The 14,461-nt window shown below is 49.7% G+C and overlaps 1 protein-coding gene across 1 annotated transcript in view; it reads left to right on the top strand.

Annotated features, from left to right (window-relative positions):
* Positions 1 to 2,717: 2,717 nt before the first annotated feature.
* The window catches only part of ATP8B3 (ATPase phospholipid transporting 8B3), a 44,119-nt gene continuing 32,375 nt past the window's right edge, over positions 2,718 to 14,461 (top strand). Inside the window, exons 1-8 of the mRNA XM_084614435.1 lie at positions 2,718 to 2,777; positions 3,683 to 3,774; positions 5,019 to 5,132; positions 7,539 to 7,637; positions 9,875 to 9,936; positions 10,777 to 10,849; positions 10,977 to 11,047; positions 14,062 to 14,144. Of these exons, the coding sequence (XP_084470561.1) occupies positions 2,723 to 2,777; positions 3,683 to 3,774; positions 5,019 to 5,132; positions 7,539 to 7,637; positions 9,875 to 9,936; positions 10,777 to 10,849; positions 10,977 to 11,047; positions 14,062 to 14,144 (649 nt within the window). The 5' untranslated portion in view covers positions 2,718 to 2,722. The remainder of the gene's footprint in view (positions 2,778 to 3,682; positions 3,775 to 5,018; positions 5,133 to 7,538; positions 7,638 to 9,874; positions 9,937 to 10,776; positions 10,850 to 10,976; positions 11,048 to 14,061; positions 14,145 to 14,461) is intronic.

Below are 14,461 nucleotides of genomic sequence, written 5' to 3'. Positions count from 1 at the left end.
TGTTCAATAACTTCATTAATGATCTGGAGGATGGTGTGGATTGCACCCTCAGCAAGTTTGCAGATGACACTAAACTGGGAGGAGAGGTAGATACGCTGGAGGGTAGGGATAGGATACAGAGGGCCCTAGACAAATGAGAGGATTGGGCCAAAAGTAATCTGATGAGGTTCAACAAAGACAAATGCAGAGTCCTGCACTTAGGACGGAAGAATCCCATGCACCGCTACAGACTAGGGACCGAATGGCTAGGCAGCTGTTCTGCAGAAAAGGACCTAGGGTTGACAGTGGACGAGAAGCTGGATATGAGTCAACAGTGTACCCTTGTTGCCAAGAAGGCCAATGGCATTTTGGGCTGTATAAGTAGGGGCATTGCCAGCAGATCGAGGGACGTGGTCGTTCCCCTCTATTCGACATTGGTGAGGCGTCATCTGGAGTACTGTGTCCAGTTTTGGGCCCCACACTACAAGAAGGTTGTGGAAAAATTGGAAAACGTCCAGCGGAGGGCAACAAAAATGATTAGGGGGCTGGAGCACATGACTTATGAGGAAAGGCTGAGGGAACTGGGATTGTTTAGTCTGCGGAAGAGAAGAATGAGGGGGGATTTGATAGCTGCTTTCAACTACCTGAAAGGGGGTTCCAAAGAGGATGGATCTAGACTGTTCTCAGTGGTAGCAGATGACAGAATGAGGAGTAATGGTTTCAAGTTGCAGTGGGGTAGGTTTAGGTTGGATATTAGGAAAAACTTTTTCTCTAGGAGGGTGGTGAAACACTGGAATGCGTTACCTAGGGAGGTGGTGGAATCTCCATCCATAGAGGTTTTTAAGGTCCTTCTTGACGAAGCCCTGGCTGGGATGATTTAGTTGTGGTTGGTCCTGCTTTGAGCATGGGATTGGACTAGATGACCTCGTGAGGTCCCTTCCAATCCTGATGTTCTATGATGACCCATTTGATTTCTGCAGGCCAGCTAGGTCACTCATTTACTCCTGCACAAGGCCAGTACATTGCTTCAGGACCTAAAGAGATATGCAGATATTTGATCCAGAGAAGAGATCATGAACTCTGGAGAAGTTGGGAAGTAGGCTTCGAGTCAGTTTGGAATGCTGCATCTAGGTGGCAAGGCTGTGAAAATGACTCGAGGCCTGAGTGAGAGAAATTAAAGCTGAGGAACTAGATTTAGTCCTGCCACAAGTAGTTTCAACCCAGCTGGACTGACATCAACTTAAGCCAGCAGAGAGTCTGGCACTGTGACTGTTTTGTGCAGAAAGGAGATTAGTAGGAAATGTGATGGAAGAATGTAGCGTAACAAATGGGATTGCTGGCCCTCATTGCAATGAAAAGATACTGCCTTTAAAACAGATGGAAAGAAAATACTTTTTTATACAACACATAATCAACCTGCTGTGGAATAAAAACTGAGACAAGGAGTTAATTAAGGAGAATTGGACGTCAGTGTGAATAACGTGTATTTACATATGCTGGGGTAATAAAATCTAGCCAATATGAGGCTTCAGGGCAGAAGCTCATCACTGTCTGAGGTCAGGAGGAAATTACTCCACTGTGGAATCATAGAATCATAGAATATCAGGGTTGGAAGGGACCTCACAAGGTCATCTAGTCCAACCCCCTGCTCAAAGCAGGACCAGCACCAACTAAATCATCCCAGCCAGGGCTTTGTCAAGCCTGACCTTAAAAATATCTAAGGAAGGAGATTTCACCACCTCCCTAGGTAACGCATTCCAGTGTTTCACCACCCTCCTAGTGAAAAAGTTTTTCCTAATATCCAACCTAGACCTCCCCCACTGCAACTTGAGACCATTACTCCTCATTCTGTCATCTGCCACCACTGAGAACAGTCTAGAGCCATCCTCTTTGGAACCCCCTTTCAGGTAGTTGAAAGCAGCTATCAAATCCCCCCTCATTCTTCTCTTCCGCAGACTAAACAATCCCAGCTCCCTCAGCCTCTCCTCATAAGTCATGTGTTCCAGTCCCCTAACCATTTTTGTTGCCCTCCGCTGGACTCTTTCCAATTTTTCCACCTCCTTCCACATGGTATTGCATTCTGGGGTATCAGCCCCAGAGAGCTTAAAGAACCAGGGCAGCACAGTTAAAGTGAAGGAGGACTTGGGGCACCTTAGAGACTAGCAAATTTATCTGAGCATGAGCTTTTGTTAGTCTCTAAGGTGCCACAAGTGTAGGATTCATACAAGGTTCATGCGCTTGGCAACATTCAGGGCACACCCGGAGTGTTGTATAGGAGCTGCTCTTCTCAAGGGCACGAACCTTGGAATCTCGCCCAGATGACATGAACCGTGGGAAGCCTCCCAGAACTGGGCTCAAGGCCCGAGAGCAAGGAATGCGGTAAATAAAAATTGGTAAATCAAAATGTTAAACAAAGCCAGTGTATCCCTTTTATCTGTTGAAAAATGTAATGCACAAAAAAAAAAAATAAAATAAAAGGTAAAAAGCTAACAGGCAAAAGCCCGTTAGCAGACCAGCTCGCTTGCTTGCTTAAAGCTCTGTGCTGTCTTGTCATTAAACCGCCACACACAAGTCCTCCTTTTCTTTTGGCAAATACAGACTAACACGGCTGCTCCTCTGAAACAGTTAAAGTGAGTTGCCATCCCACGAAAGGAAAAGAGCTGTAGAACGATAAAACCTTGCTATGCTTATTGTTCATTATTGTAAAGATGTTTGGTTCCTTTGCTTTCTAGATTCCGGCAGCATGACTAACCAGGAGTCACTCGAGAGCTACCTGAATGGAAGTAAGAAGCAGTTAGGTCAGTGCAAGATGGCATGGCTGGGTTGTTTGGCATTGGGAGAGCATGGATTGGGACAGGAGATGGGGCAGGCGAGTATGATGTGTAGGGATCCATAGAAAGTGGGAGAGTTAGGAACCTTGGCTAAGAACGTCCCAGCTCAGCTGTAGCTATACCCTGCTACTAAAAAAAGGTATTGTAGGATCTATTTAAATAATTTTGGCTGGGGGACTATTCATTCACCAAGGTTTTGGTTGTGCCATTAAATCACCACCTCTGCCCCAGGATTGTTCTTGTGGGTAAAGGACTGAGACAGACCCCTCCTGCCCCCTTGGAAAGCCTGGACTGCCCATCCCATGCCAGCTCTGTTCGGCTTGATTTTCCCCAGTGGACTCCAACCCCAATGTAAGTGCTGGTTTCCCTCAGTCCTCAGGCACCAGAAATCCAAGAGCCGAGCTTGCAACAGGCTCCGGAGCAGGAGTGAGTGGCAAGGGAAGGCTTCCGGTGTTCTCTGTAGCCCACAAAAGCTTATGCTCAAATAAATTTGTTAGTCTCTAAGGTGCCACAAGTACTCCTGTTCTTTCTGTCCCCTTGCAGTCTCTACACCGGGCTGGGCACAATGTAGTGCTTAGTGAGGAGCAAAGAGAAAACCGGGGTTGGAGCTGTGTCTGGCTGATATGGACTCTTGCTCTGCTCCAGTTGCCCCAAAGGCCACCTCTAATCAGGCCTGTGGGATCCCAATCCCAATGGGTCCCAAGGTCCTGCCTCCTCGGGGAAAGCCATTCATGCCAGCAGCAAGCAGTACCCGAAGCTCCTTGTGGGTCTTATGGTGCTGTCATCTGTCCTGGTTCTGCCTCGTTTCCCCACGGGCCAGAGACTGTTGCCCAGAGATTGGCTAATGGCTCAGCATTTGGCTGCTTTTCCAGATTTCACCTGGGAGGTGAAGGCCAACGACCGAGCCTATCACAAACAGTTCAAGAAGAGAGTCGCCTTCTGCCTGACAAGGAAGAAATATGAGGTGAGTCACCTTGCTTCAAGCCGGTGCTTATTTTTGGCCAGTAGCGTCTCTGCTGATTTCCCAGCTGGCCGTGCAAGCCCCTTGGCTGTGGACAGGGCTTGAGCAGACAGGTCTCCAGAGCAGCTGACTGGAAGCGCTGCTTTCCTGAGTGTCTCATTCAACATGAGGAGGGGGGACTGGCCTGCCATACGATTGCTGCAGTGTTTGCCAGTCACGGTCCGGAGCAGCGTTTTGGGCCATTGAGATTTCTCCGAGAAGGGAGTTGTGGCTTTGTGTGCTTGAGGGAGCCACGTGACCTGTAGTGGCTGGTCCGTAGAGAGCATAAGGGACCAGGTAATGCTCCCTGCTAACGGAAGGCTCCCTTAGCTTGAGTGGTAGAAGCCGCTGGGGGGGTTTTTTGGAGCAAGTTTCTTGTCCTGCTTCTTCAGAGGTGTGTGGGTTTTGTGCGGTGACTGGGTAGGATCTGTTACCGTGGGACCTGGCAGCAGAGGTAAAACCAAAAAGCCTGCATGTGAGAGAGGGGATAAGAAAGGGTAGGATGGGGTGTGTAACCCACTGACTGTGTTACATGCTCCCCTCTGTGCCTGATCCACTGAGGATGCGAGTCTGTGGCTAGACCTGGCTCTTTAGCTCAAGCTAGAGCAGCTTGTTTTTAGCTCTGGAGGTGCCTGTTTCGACCCCTAGTGTCAGCCACAATGCCAGCTGGCTGAACCCACCCAGAATAAGACTGGGAGATGAGCTGATAGGCCCAGATGCTCAAAGGTATTTAGGCTCCTGACTTCCATTGATTTCAAAGGGAGTTAGGCACCTAAACACATGTGAGGAACTGGACCATGAAGAGTAAGAGCCAGATTCCCAGTTGCCCTGCACCTTGAGCAGTCATTCACTGGCTGCAAAGCGGGGGTTGGATGCTTCCACTCTGACTTGGTAGTGCTTTGTACTGGCGTAAAAGATGACGCAGGGTCGCAGAGCCCGAGGTGGAGGAGTGGGTGTGGGGGGAAGGAACTCTGCTTCCACCATATACCCCCATCCCTTGGTCTAGATCCCTGGCACTTTCTAGGCCCAGCAGCCCCACTGCAGAGTGAATCCAGAATTTAGCCTGGGAAGAAGGGGATGCCTCGCTGGGATATCCTGTGCCCCATGAGATCCCAGTGGCTGGCAGAAAGCCCAGCTCTGCCCCAGCCCAGCTCTTGCTGTGTCCTGAGCAAGCCCAGCCATGGCAGTCTTTAAAATGCTCCTTCCAGGATAACGCCATCAGGACAGCCAAATACAACGTCCTGACCTTCTTGCCACTCAACCTCTATGAGCAGTTTCATCGTCTGGCCAACCTCTACTTCCTCTTCGTCATCCTCTTGCAGGTGAGATCTCGCGGGAGGTCGGGGGGAGATTGCTGGGCCTGCCACGCCAGTGCCCCAAGATGGGCACAGAGGGGAGAGAGAGGCTGTCTAAAGAAGGAGCCGTGTCTAGTACTTGGAGCTGGGGACTGCGAGTTAGGACTTCTGGGTTCCAACCCCAACTCTGCGACAGGATCGCTGCGCGATCTGGGGCAAGTCCTTTCACCTCTCTCGGCCTCCGTTTGGGCTAGAGCAGCCTCCCTCTCTCTCCGGTTTATGGGGATTTTGGGTTAGCCATTGGGTAATTTAAGAAGACTGTGTTTCAGTAGCAGCTTCCATGCAAGGACCACAAAATACTCTCCGCTCCTCACACTGCCCCCAGGAAGGACATTAGCTGCAGAGACTGTGACAAAGCGTCTTGCCCAAGGCCACACAGTGAGCTGCTGGGCACAGAACCCAGGAGTCCTGGCTTCCAGTCCTTTAATCGCCAAGGATGGGATTTTCAAAAGTTCCTATGCGAGTTAGGAGCCAAATCCCTTGAAAGTCATTAGATCAAAGCTTCTTTGCTTTGGCCTTGTCTACTGTACCAGATTTTAAACCAGTTCAGCTAAACTGGCGCAAAAGGCCATGCGGATGCTCTTAGGGATTGGCCACATGGGAACCAAAATAACCATATGGGTTTTCATTCATCCCCTTAGTTATTTTAGCGTCCGTCTGTGTGGGGCTCTCTCATTTCACTACAGGAGTGTTCCATTTTGAAATAACTGGCTTAATTGACCTAAAGCTAGGAGAAGAGACCGTTATTTCGGTTGTTTAGGCAAGCTCTTATTTTGGTTTAACCCAGCTTTGGTTTAACGTCTTGATGGGGGGATATTGACCAGAATAGCTTATTCTGCAGCAGCTATTCTGCAGTAGCTGTTCTAGCTATTGTGGAATATTTTGTTCTGCAATAGCTATTCTGATCAATTTCCCCATGTCACCCTGCCTGGAGTGGCTCACAAGCGTGAGGGCCAACCTCCGGGCAGACTGTCAAAAAGCAGGGCCGGCACCCCAGACCTGTCGTATGTTCTATAATTAGATTTCACCAACCCCGCACCAAATGTGAACTCCTAAAGTCCTACAATATTCTTATAATGGAGTCGCAGATAGTCCCCGTAGACGCTTCAGTCTATCTTGCCATCCAGGCAGGCTGGACTAAGTGATAAATGGTCACTTACACCAACAATTACAAAATAATCAGGTAACACCCAGTCCCAAGAGACCAACACTCAGCCAGGGTGATTTGTATCCCAGATCTTACACCAAAGACAATCCTATAGTAAACTAACTAAAGGTTTATTAGCTACGAAAAAGAAATTAGAGTTAATGAGAGATTAAAGCAGGTAAAATATATATGTACAGGTGAGTCACACTCTATAATTGCAAAATCTAGCCGTGGCGTAGTGTTCTGCCAGTTTCCCAAAAGTCTTTCAGGGCTACCCAGAATAACTCAGGGGATCTCTGCCTCCTTGTTCAGTTTTCTGCCCTGTTAGAATCCAGACAGACAAGAGATGAAGATTGTTCCTTGGGTCCATATTTATAGCTTCTCACAGAAACCGAGCTGTCAGGACAGCCCCCACGTGGGTTCTTTCTTCATGGCAGGAAAAGAGGAATGCACTTGGAGACTTTGATCTTTGATCTGATACATAACGACCACTTGCTTTCAATGCGCAGGAATTAACACTCTCCTATTCAAGTTCTTCATTTGCATTACACAAGGCTCCTCTCAGTTTGATGAGTTCCTTAGTTACTGGGGTATATACAATGCAGAAGCTTGCTATTACATTATAACAGGGTACAGATAAAGGAAAACAATGCCTGCAACATCCCACCAGTTCTTAGAATCATAGAATCATAGAATATCAGGGTTGGAAGGGACCCCAGAAAGTCATCTAGTCCAACCCCCTGCTCGAAGCAGGACCAATTCCCAGTTAAATTATCCCAGCCAGGGCTTTGTCTTCATGCAGTTTAAACACTAAACACATTTTTGTACATTTCACATTTACTTTGAACTTTACTAACATGCAGATGAACTGGCCTGGCTTGCAGGTGTGAGTTTGTCAGTTCTCAGCTGATGCCTAGGCACCAGAGCTGGCACTTGCCACTTACCAGCATCACACTCCATGTAGACAAGTCCTTAGTTTGTTTTAGTTTCAATTGATTAGGAAGATCTTTAAGATAAACTGAAATAAGCTGCTCTTAAACCAATAGTCTGGTCCCAGGTGGAACCAGGAAATTCAGATGCTCCCATAGAAAGAATGGGGAAGTTACCCCAACTCTTCCAACACTCAGAAAGGGTCAGTGCTTCAGGGTGGGGGGTGAAGCTGTGTCTGGTCCCCTACCCGCCCCTAGCAATGTGATGTTCCTCTTCTCTCTTGCCTCCCATTTCAGACCGTTCCTGAAATCTCCACCCTGCCCTGGTTCACCCTGCTGCTGCCCCTGAGCTCCCTCCTTCTCCTCAGAGGCCTACGGGACCTGATTGATGACATTGTGAGTATGCCATCAGTTTACAGGGCTGGAAATCCACAAAGGGGCCCAGTGCATGGTGTGGCTTGCCGGAGAGCCCAGGACTGAGCTGAAAAGTCTGGAAGAAGCCTGGCGCTCCCTGCATCTTTAAGCCTCATAACCCTACGTGTATCCACAATGCCTTCATTGAGACAAGGGGCTGTGACTATCTACCATCCTCCCTTTGGAGCGGGGATGAGTAACTGGCCCCTTCCCCTGTTCTGGCCTCTCCATGATTGACCCACTCCCCTCCCCTGCTCTTTGGGGTCCCAGCCAATGGACATACTCCCTCTTAGATCCACAGATATATTGACCGCCCCCCTACTCCCCACGTTCAGACCCACTGGGCATGCCTTGTGTCATGCTGCGTGGACGGGCTCATGACTGTGAGTGCCTATATCTGGGCAGACACCCCTATAAGTAGCTGTTACTCACCCAGAACCAAATGTGAACTCCTGGATCACTATCACGGTCTTACCATGGAGTCACAGACAGTCCCTTTAGACCAGTGGTTCTCAACCTATTTACTTACTTGGGTCGCAGGTTGAGAACCACAGCATACCCCCGCTGAACCCCACTCCTACAGACCCCTATGCTCAGCACCCAAGCCCCTGCCCAGAGACCCCTCCACAGAGTGGGGCAGGAGCAGATCCCGCTGCGGGGCTGGGCAGCTGGGCAGCCCCGGACTCTGCAGGGCTGCGAGGCAGCACAGCCCCAACAGCCCGGATCCCACCCTGTGGGGCAGGGCAGTCCCGGAAGCCTGGACCCTGACACACTAAAGGCAGGGCAGCCTGGCAGCCTCAACCCTGCTGCCCCGGGCTGGGCAGCAGGGCAGCTGGGATTCTGTATGCGGGCCCTGCGGCCTTTAGCACACAACTGGGCCGCAGCTGTGTGCTAATTGGGCCACATACGGGCCGCGGGTTGAGAACCGCTGCTTTAGACTCTCCAGCCTATCTGGCAAACTGGACTTTATAAATGATGATAAATGGTCACTTACACAAAAAAAATCACAAAATATTCAGGTTGCTTCCAATCCCAAGAGACCCGTCACTGACCCCAGATCAGTTGGTACCCTTGATCTCACACCAAAGACAATGGCTGTAGCCAGTCCTGTAATAAACTATTTAAAGGTTTATTAACTAGGAAAGAGAAATAAGAGAGTTGTTTCCAGGCTAAAGCAAGCAGATATAGATACCAATTGAGTTGCAATAAATCCTAAGAGTGACAGAACTGTAGTGATCTGTCACTTCAAAGTGTCTTTCAGGGTGGACCCAGGGGTAACCCCTGGGGATTTCTGGCTTCAGTTTGGTGTCTCTGGCCGTCAGAGTTCAAACAACAAAGAGATGGAAAATGTTCATGTATCTTTGTTTTATTTCCTTCGTTCAGCCTCCAAGTCCGTAGGACAAGTTTCCTTGGACGTAGTGTTTCCAAGGGGCGATAGACCCATTCACCAAATCTTCGTATTTTGATGTTCCTTGATGGATCATCTGATTTTGATAGTTCTTCTGGCCACCAGGGTAGAGGTGGAGGTAAACACTCTTCCCATCCGGGTTCACAAGTTTAGAGCAAACATTTTCAAAGTTATAAAGCAAAACTTACATATTTCCTGGAATACGGACATTTCAAATAAGATTAATGCATGCAGCAACTTACAAACATGCAATTGAGTTGTAACACTAGTAAATACATTCTTATAGGATTCGCAAAAAGAAAAGGAGTACTTGTGGCACCTTAGAGACTAACCAATTTATTTGAGCATGAGCTTTCGTGAGCTACAGCTCACTTCATCGGATGCATAGCTGCAGTTTCCACGGTATGCATCCGATGAAGTGAGCTGTAGCTCACGAAAGCTCATGCTCAAATAAATTGGTTAGTCTCTAAGGTGCCACAAGTCCTCCTTTTCTTTTTGCGAATACAGACTAACACGGCTGTTACTCTGAAACCTGTCTTATAGGATTAATACCTATTTTGAGCAACACTACCACATAAGTGAACTGGTCAGGCCTCCAACAACGAATTAGTCAGTTCTTAGCTAATGCCTGCAGCCTGGGCAAGAGCTGGCATCTGGCCTGCCAGTATCACACCTGTGAAGGGCAGATCTCCTCACTCTGGGGCTGGAACTCCCGGACAGAGCCCGGTGCTAACAGGGATGTTCTCTTGCAGCCCTGGTGAACAGGGAAGCCCGACATGGCCTGTTCCTGTCTTTTCTCCTATTTTTGCAGGCCCGACATCGGAGCGACTGGATGATCAACAGCAGGCCCTGCGAAATCTTGGTGGGGAAAAGGTTAGGGGCCTTGAGAAATGTCCAGCTGCGAGCTAGAGGATAAAACTCACTCTCTACAGTCGTTTTCTCCTCCAACATGTGTTCAAAGAAGCAGGGGGAGGGGTGGTGGCAGCTCTGTGGCATTGTCTGAGCCCTAGGGTTCTCCCAATTTAGCAGCTGTGCTCAGAGAAGAGATTGTGATGTGTCATCACCCCCAGGCTCCCCCACACAGACACACTTTGCCACAACCTGGGGCAGGCCTCATTTGCTCCATGCTTGGGATTAACACATCCCAGTCCCAGCTGGGATGGGGATCCAGGTGGCCCTGGCTCCATGGGACACCTCCTCCTGTCCTAAGGGAGTTTCCTTTCCTAGGAAGGGCATCCAGCGAGTTTCTGCCACTTCTGACTAATAGGGCTCCTAAAGTGGGGCCCTACAGCGTGACATCCCAGCTTGAGGTTGCTCTTATCAGGAGGCGGAAGGGTGCAGAAGGGACTGAAATGGGCCTCTAAGCCCAGCTCCCCAACAGCCCAAAGGCGCTGCCCTCGTCGGCTGCTTGGCGGCGTGCCTGTTAGGCATTGGTGGGTCCCATGCCGGTTTCCCATGCCATGAAACCACCCGCCCAGCTGGCCTCCCCACTGGCAGGCTCAGCGGAGCGGCCAAGGATTGGATGGGCCACAGAGACTGAAGTCTCCTCTCGTCCTGGAGGTCAGGGTTGAGGCGCAGAGGCTGGGGGAGGGTGGGAGTGAAACTTACCTTGCTGCTGGCCCCCGCCCCATGGAGAGAGGCCACCAGGGCTGTCAGCTCAGCGCGTCTCAGCAGGGCTGGGCCCTCCCTCAGTGGCTCATTCTTCTCTTGCAGCTTTAGCTGGAAGAAATGGCGGGACATCTGTGTCGGTGATGTCGTCTGCCTCCGCAAGGACAGCTTCGTCCCGGTGCGTGAGGCCCCGCATGCTGGGCCAGGCCCCTCACTCCGAGGCCGTAATGCTGGGGAGCGGGGACGAGGGGGGCCTCATCAGGAAAGTCTCTCTGAGGCCTTTTCTCTTTCACTTGCTTTTAAAGGCTGACCTGCTCTTGCTGTCCAGCTCAGAGCCCAGCAGCCTGTGCTACGTGGAGACAGCGGATATTGATGGGTAAGCAGAGGGAGAGACCGTTGGGAGACCACAGCCACCGGCTGGGGCCCAGAGACACCATAGCCAACGGTCTGAGGCCTCCATATTTGGGAGTCCAGCTGGAGACACCTTGGCCAGGGTTTCAGAGGTGCTGGGTGCCTGAAACTCCGGGTAAAGCCCCTGGCAGCTGCGGGTGCTCAGCACCCTCAAAAATCAGGCCCTGAGGGATTCTGAAATGGGACACCCAAAATTCAAAACCTGGGGTGTATTGCATCTCCAAAGCAGCGGACTACAAGTTTCATCAGCCTCCTCTGTATACCCCCTTTTTCCTGGCTAAGCAGGGACCATATTTCCTACCGGCCCCATTCGCTTTGCACTTCCCATTCCCCTGACTGGGTGAGAGGAATGGTCCTGAACCAGGCGGGGCTCGGTTTGGGGAGCAGGAGCCACATGGCAGAAGGGGGCTGGAGAGAAGCCCAGGAACCATGTGCACAGCCACAGAGTCAGCATGGATTTGTCAAGAACAAACCATGTCAAACCAACCTGATAGCTTTCTTTGACAGGGCAACAAGCCTTGTGGATGGGGGGAAGCGGTAGATGTGGTATATCTTGACTTTAGTAAGGCTTTTGATCCTGTCGGGCATGACCTTCTCATAAACAAACTAGGGAAATGCAACCTAGATGGAGCTACTATAAGGTGGGTGCAAAACTGGTTGGAAAACTGTTCCCAGAGAGTAGTTATCAGTGGTTCACAGTCATGCTAGAAGGACATAATGAGTAGGGTCCCGCAGGGATTGGTTCTGGTCCGTTTCTGTTCAATATCTTCATCAATGATTTAGATAATGGCATAGAGAGTACACTTATAAAATTTGTGGACAATACCAAAGCTGGGAGGGGTTGCAAGTGCTTTGGAGGATAGGATTAAAATTCAAAATGATCTGGACAAACAGGAGAAATGGTCTGAAGTAAATACGATGAAATTCAATAAGGACAAATGCAAAGTTCTCCACTTAGGAAGAAACAATCAGTTGCACACATACAAAATGGGAAATGACTGCCTCGGAAGGAGAACTGCGGAAAGGGATCTGGGGGGTCATAGTGGATCACAAGCTAAATATGAGTCAACAGTGTAACGCTGTTTCAAAAAAAGCGAACATCATTCTGGGATGTATCAGCAGGAGTGTTGTAAGCAAGACACGAGAAGTAATTCTTCCACTCTACTCTGCGCTGATTAGGCCTCATCTGGAGTATTGTGTCCAGTTCTGGGCACCACATTTCAGGAAAGATGTGGACAAATTGGAGAAAGGCCAGAGAAGAGCAACAAAAATGTTGAAAGGTCTAGAAAACATGACCTCTTAAGGAAGATTGAAAAAACTGGGTTTGTTTAGTGTGGAGAAGAGAAGACTGAGAGGGGACATGATAACAGTTGTCAAGTACATACAAGTTACAAGGAGGAGGAAGAAAAGTTATTGTTCTTAACCTCTGAGATAGGACAAGAAGCAATGGGCTTGAACTGCAGCAAGAGCGGTTTAGGTTGGACATTAGGAAAAACTTCCTAACTGTCAGGGTGGTGAAGCACTGGAATAAATTGCCTAGGGAGGTTGTGGAATCTCCATCACTGGAGATTTTTAAGAGCAGGTTGGACAAACACCTGTCAGGGATGGTCTAGATAATACGGAGTCCTGCCATGAGTGCAGGGGACTGGACTAGGAGACCTCTCGAGGTCCCTTCCAGTTCTATGATTCTATGTTGAACCGGACTTGACTGCCGGATGTGACTGCCAGATGCAGGCCTGTCTGGGACTTAATGTGGGAGCAGCAATGGCTGGGCAGGGAGCCACGGTGGAGGGGCCCCAATGAGAGGCACTAACTGAGCCTGGCTTGGAAACCTGCCAATGCCCGTTTGCAGGAATAGAGACTGGACTGGAGTGGTGCCCTGGGCACTAGGGCTGACCAGCCCTGACCCTCGATGGGACTGGCCGGGGCCTGAACAGGACCCGCTGTCGCTCAGTGTGACTGTAACTGTGTAAGTTTCTGTACCAAGGGTATCTGCAACCTTCCCCGTCCTGCCAGCCCCAGTGACAACCTGCCCTTTAGCCCTGTGTCTGGGACCCATCGGGGCTAGCGCCCACAAGGCCTCACTGCTGAAGCACCTGCAGGCCTTGCCTCTGAGATGCATGCACTTGGCATGCTCCTAGGACCTAGGCTTTTGGGGTACAGAGTAACCCCAATAATTACAGGAGCCAAAAGAGGATGATTTGGTGGTTAAGGCACTGGCCTGGGAGTCTGCAGAGCTGGGTGAAATCTCCCACTCTGCCCAGACTCCCTGCCTGATCTTGGGCAAATCACATCATCTCACTGGGCCTCAGTTCCCCATCTATAAAATGGGGATAATGTATTTAGAGTGTAAGTTCTTCAGAGCAGGGGCTGTCTCTTACTCCGTGTATAAGCTACACCCAGCACAATGGGGCCCTGATCTCAACTGGGGCTTCTAGGTGCTACTGTAATGTACATAAATCGTAATAATTAATAATACCCCTCTCACCCCACACTTCTCCAACCCTTGGGCACAATAGGGCATTGGTTCTCAATCAGGGGTACACATACCCCTGGGGGTACGCAGAGCTCTTCCAGGGGGTACATCAACTCATCTAGAGATTTGCCTACTTTTACAACAGGCTACATGAAAACCACTAACAAAGTCAGTACAAAGTAAAACTTCATACAGGCAATGGCTTGTTTACACTGCTCTATATACTGTACAGTGGAATGTAAGGACAATATTTATATTCCAGTTGATTTATTTTATAATTATAAGGGAGAAATGAGAAAGTGAGCGATGTCTCAGTCCTAGTCGCTGTGACACTTTTGTATGTTTATGTCTGATTTTTTAAGCAAGTCGTTTTTAAGTGAGGTGAAACTTGGGGGTACAGTAGTCTGGAAAGATCGAGACCCACTGCCCTAGGGGAGTGACCAGCACCACCCTGCTTTGTGGCTTTTCCTTCAGATTGTTTTCAGACCTGTTCTTGTTTGCAGGGAAACCAACCTAAAGTTCAGACAGGCCCTTCTGGCCACGCACCAGGAGCTGGTGAGCGAGGCGAGCATGGCTGCCTTTGATGGTGAGTGTTCGCCTCGCTGGCTCCAATATAAACCCGGAGCAACAGGGATATTTATTTAATTACCCTGCCAAAATGAAACACTCCAAGGCACGTGAGTCTTCCCTGGTGCAGAGGGCAAAAGCCCAGACATGTGACTGATGCAGAGCCCCCTTGGGAGGCTGGTGTTAGTGCTCTTGGCCCATTGTATAGCAGAGGAAAGTGCTGCAGGGGGCCAGATTCGCACCTCTTTGTGCCAGGGATGGGGGCTGGTGGAACAAGGCAGTATCGTTAGTTGGCTTCAGCGGATTCCAGCATGGGAGGCTGCAATGGGTAAAGAG

Source organism: Lepidochelys olivacea, assembly GCF_965140295.1.
Source record: "Lepidochelys olivacea isolate rLepOli2 genome assembly, chromosome: 25".
In the NCBI taxonomy this organism is placed as follows: domain Eukaryota; kingdom Metazoa; phylum Chordata; order Testudines; family Cheloniidae; genus Lepidochelys; species Lepidochelys olivacea.
This window is presented reverse-complemented; position numbering and strand designations above follow the sequence as displayed.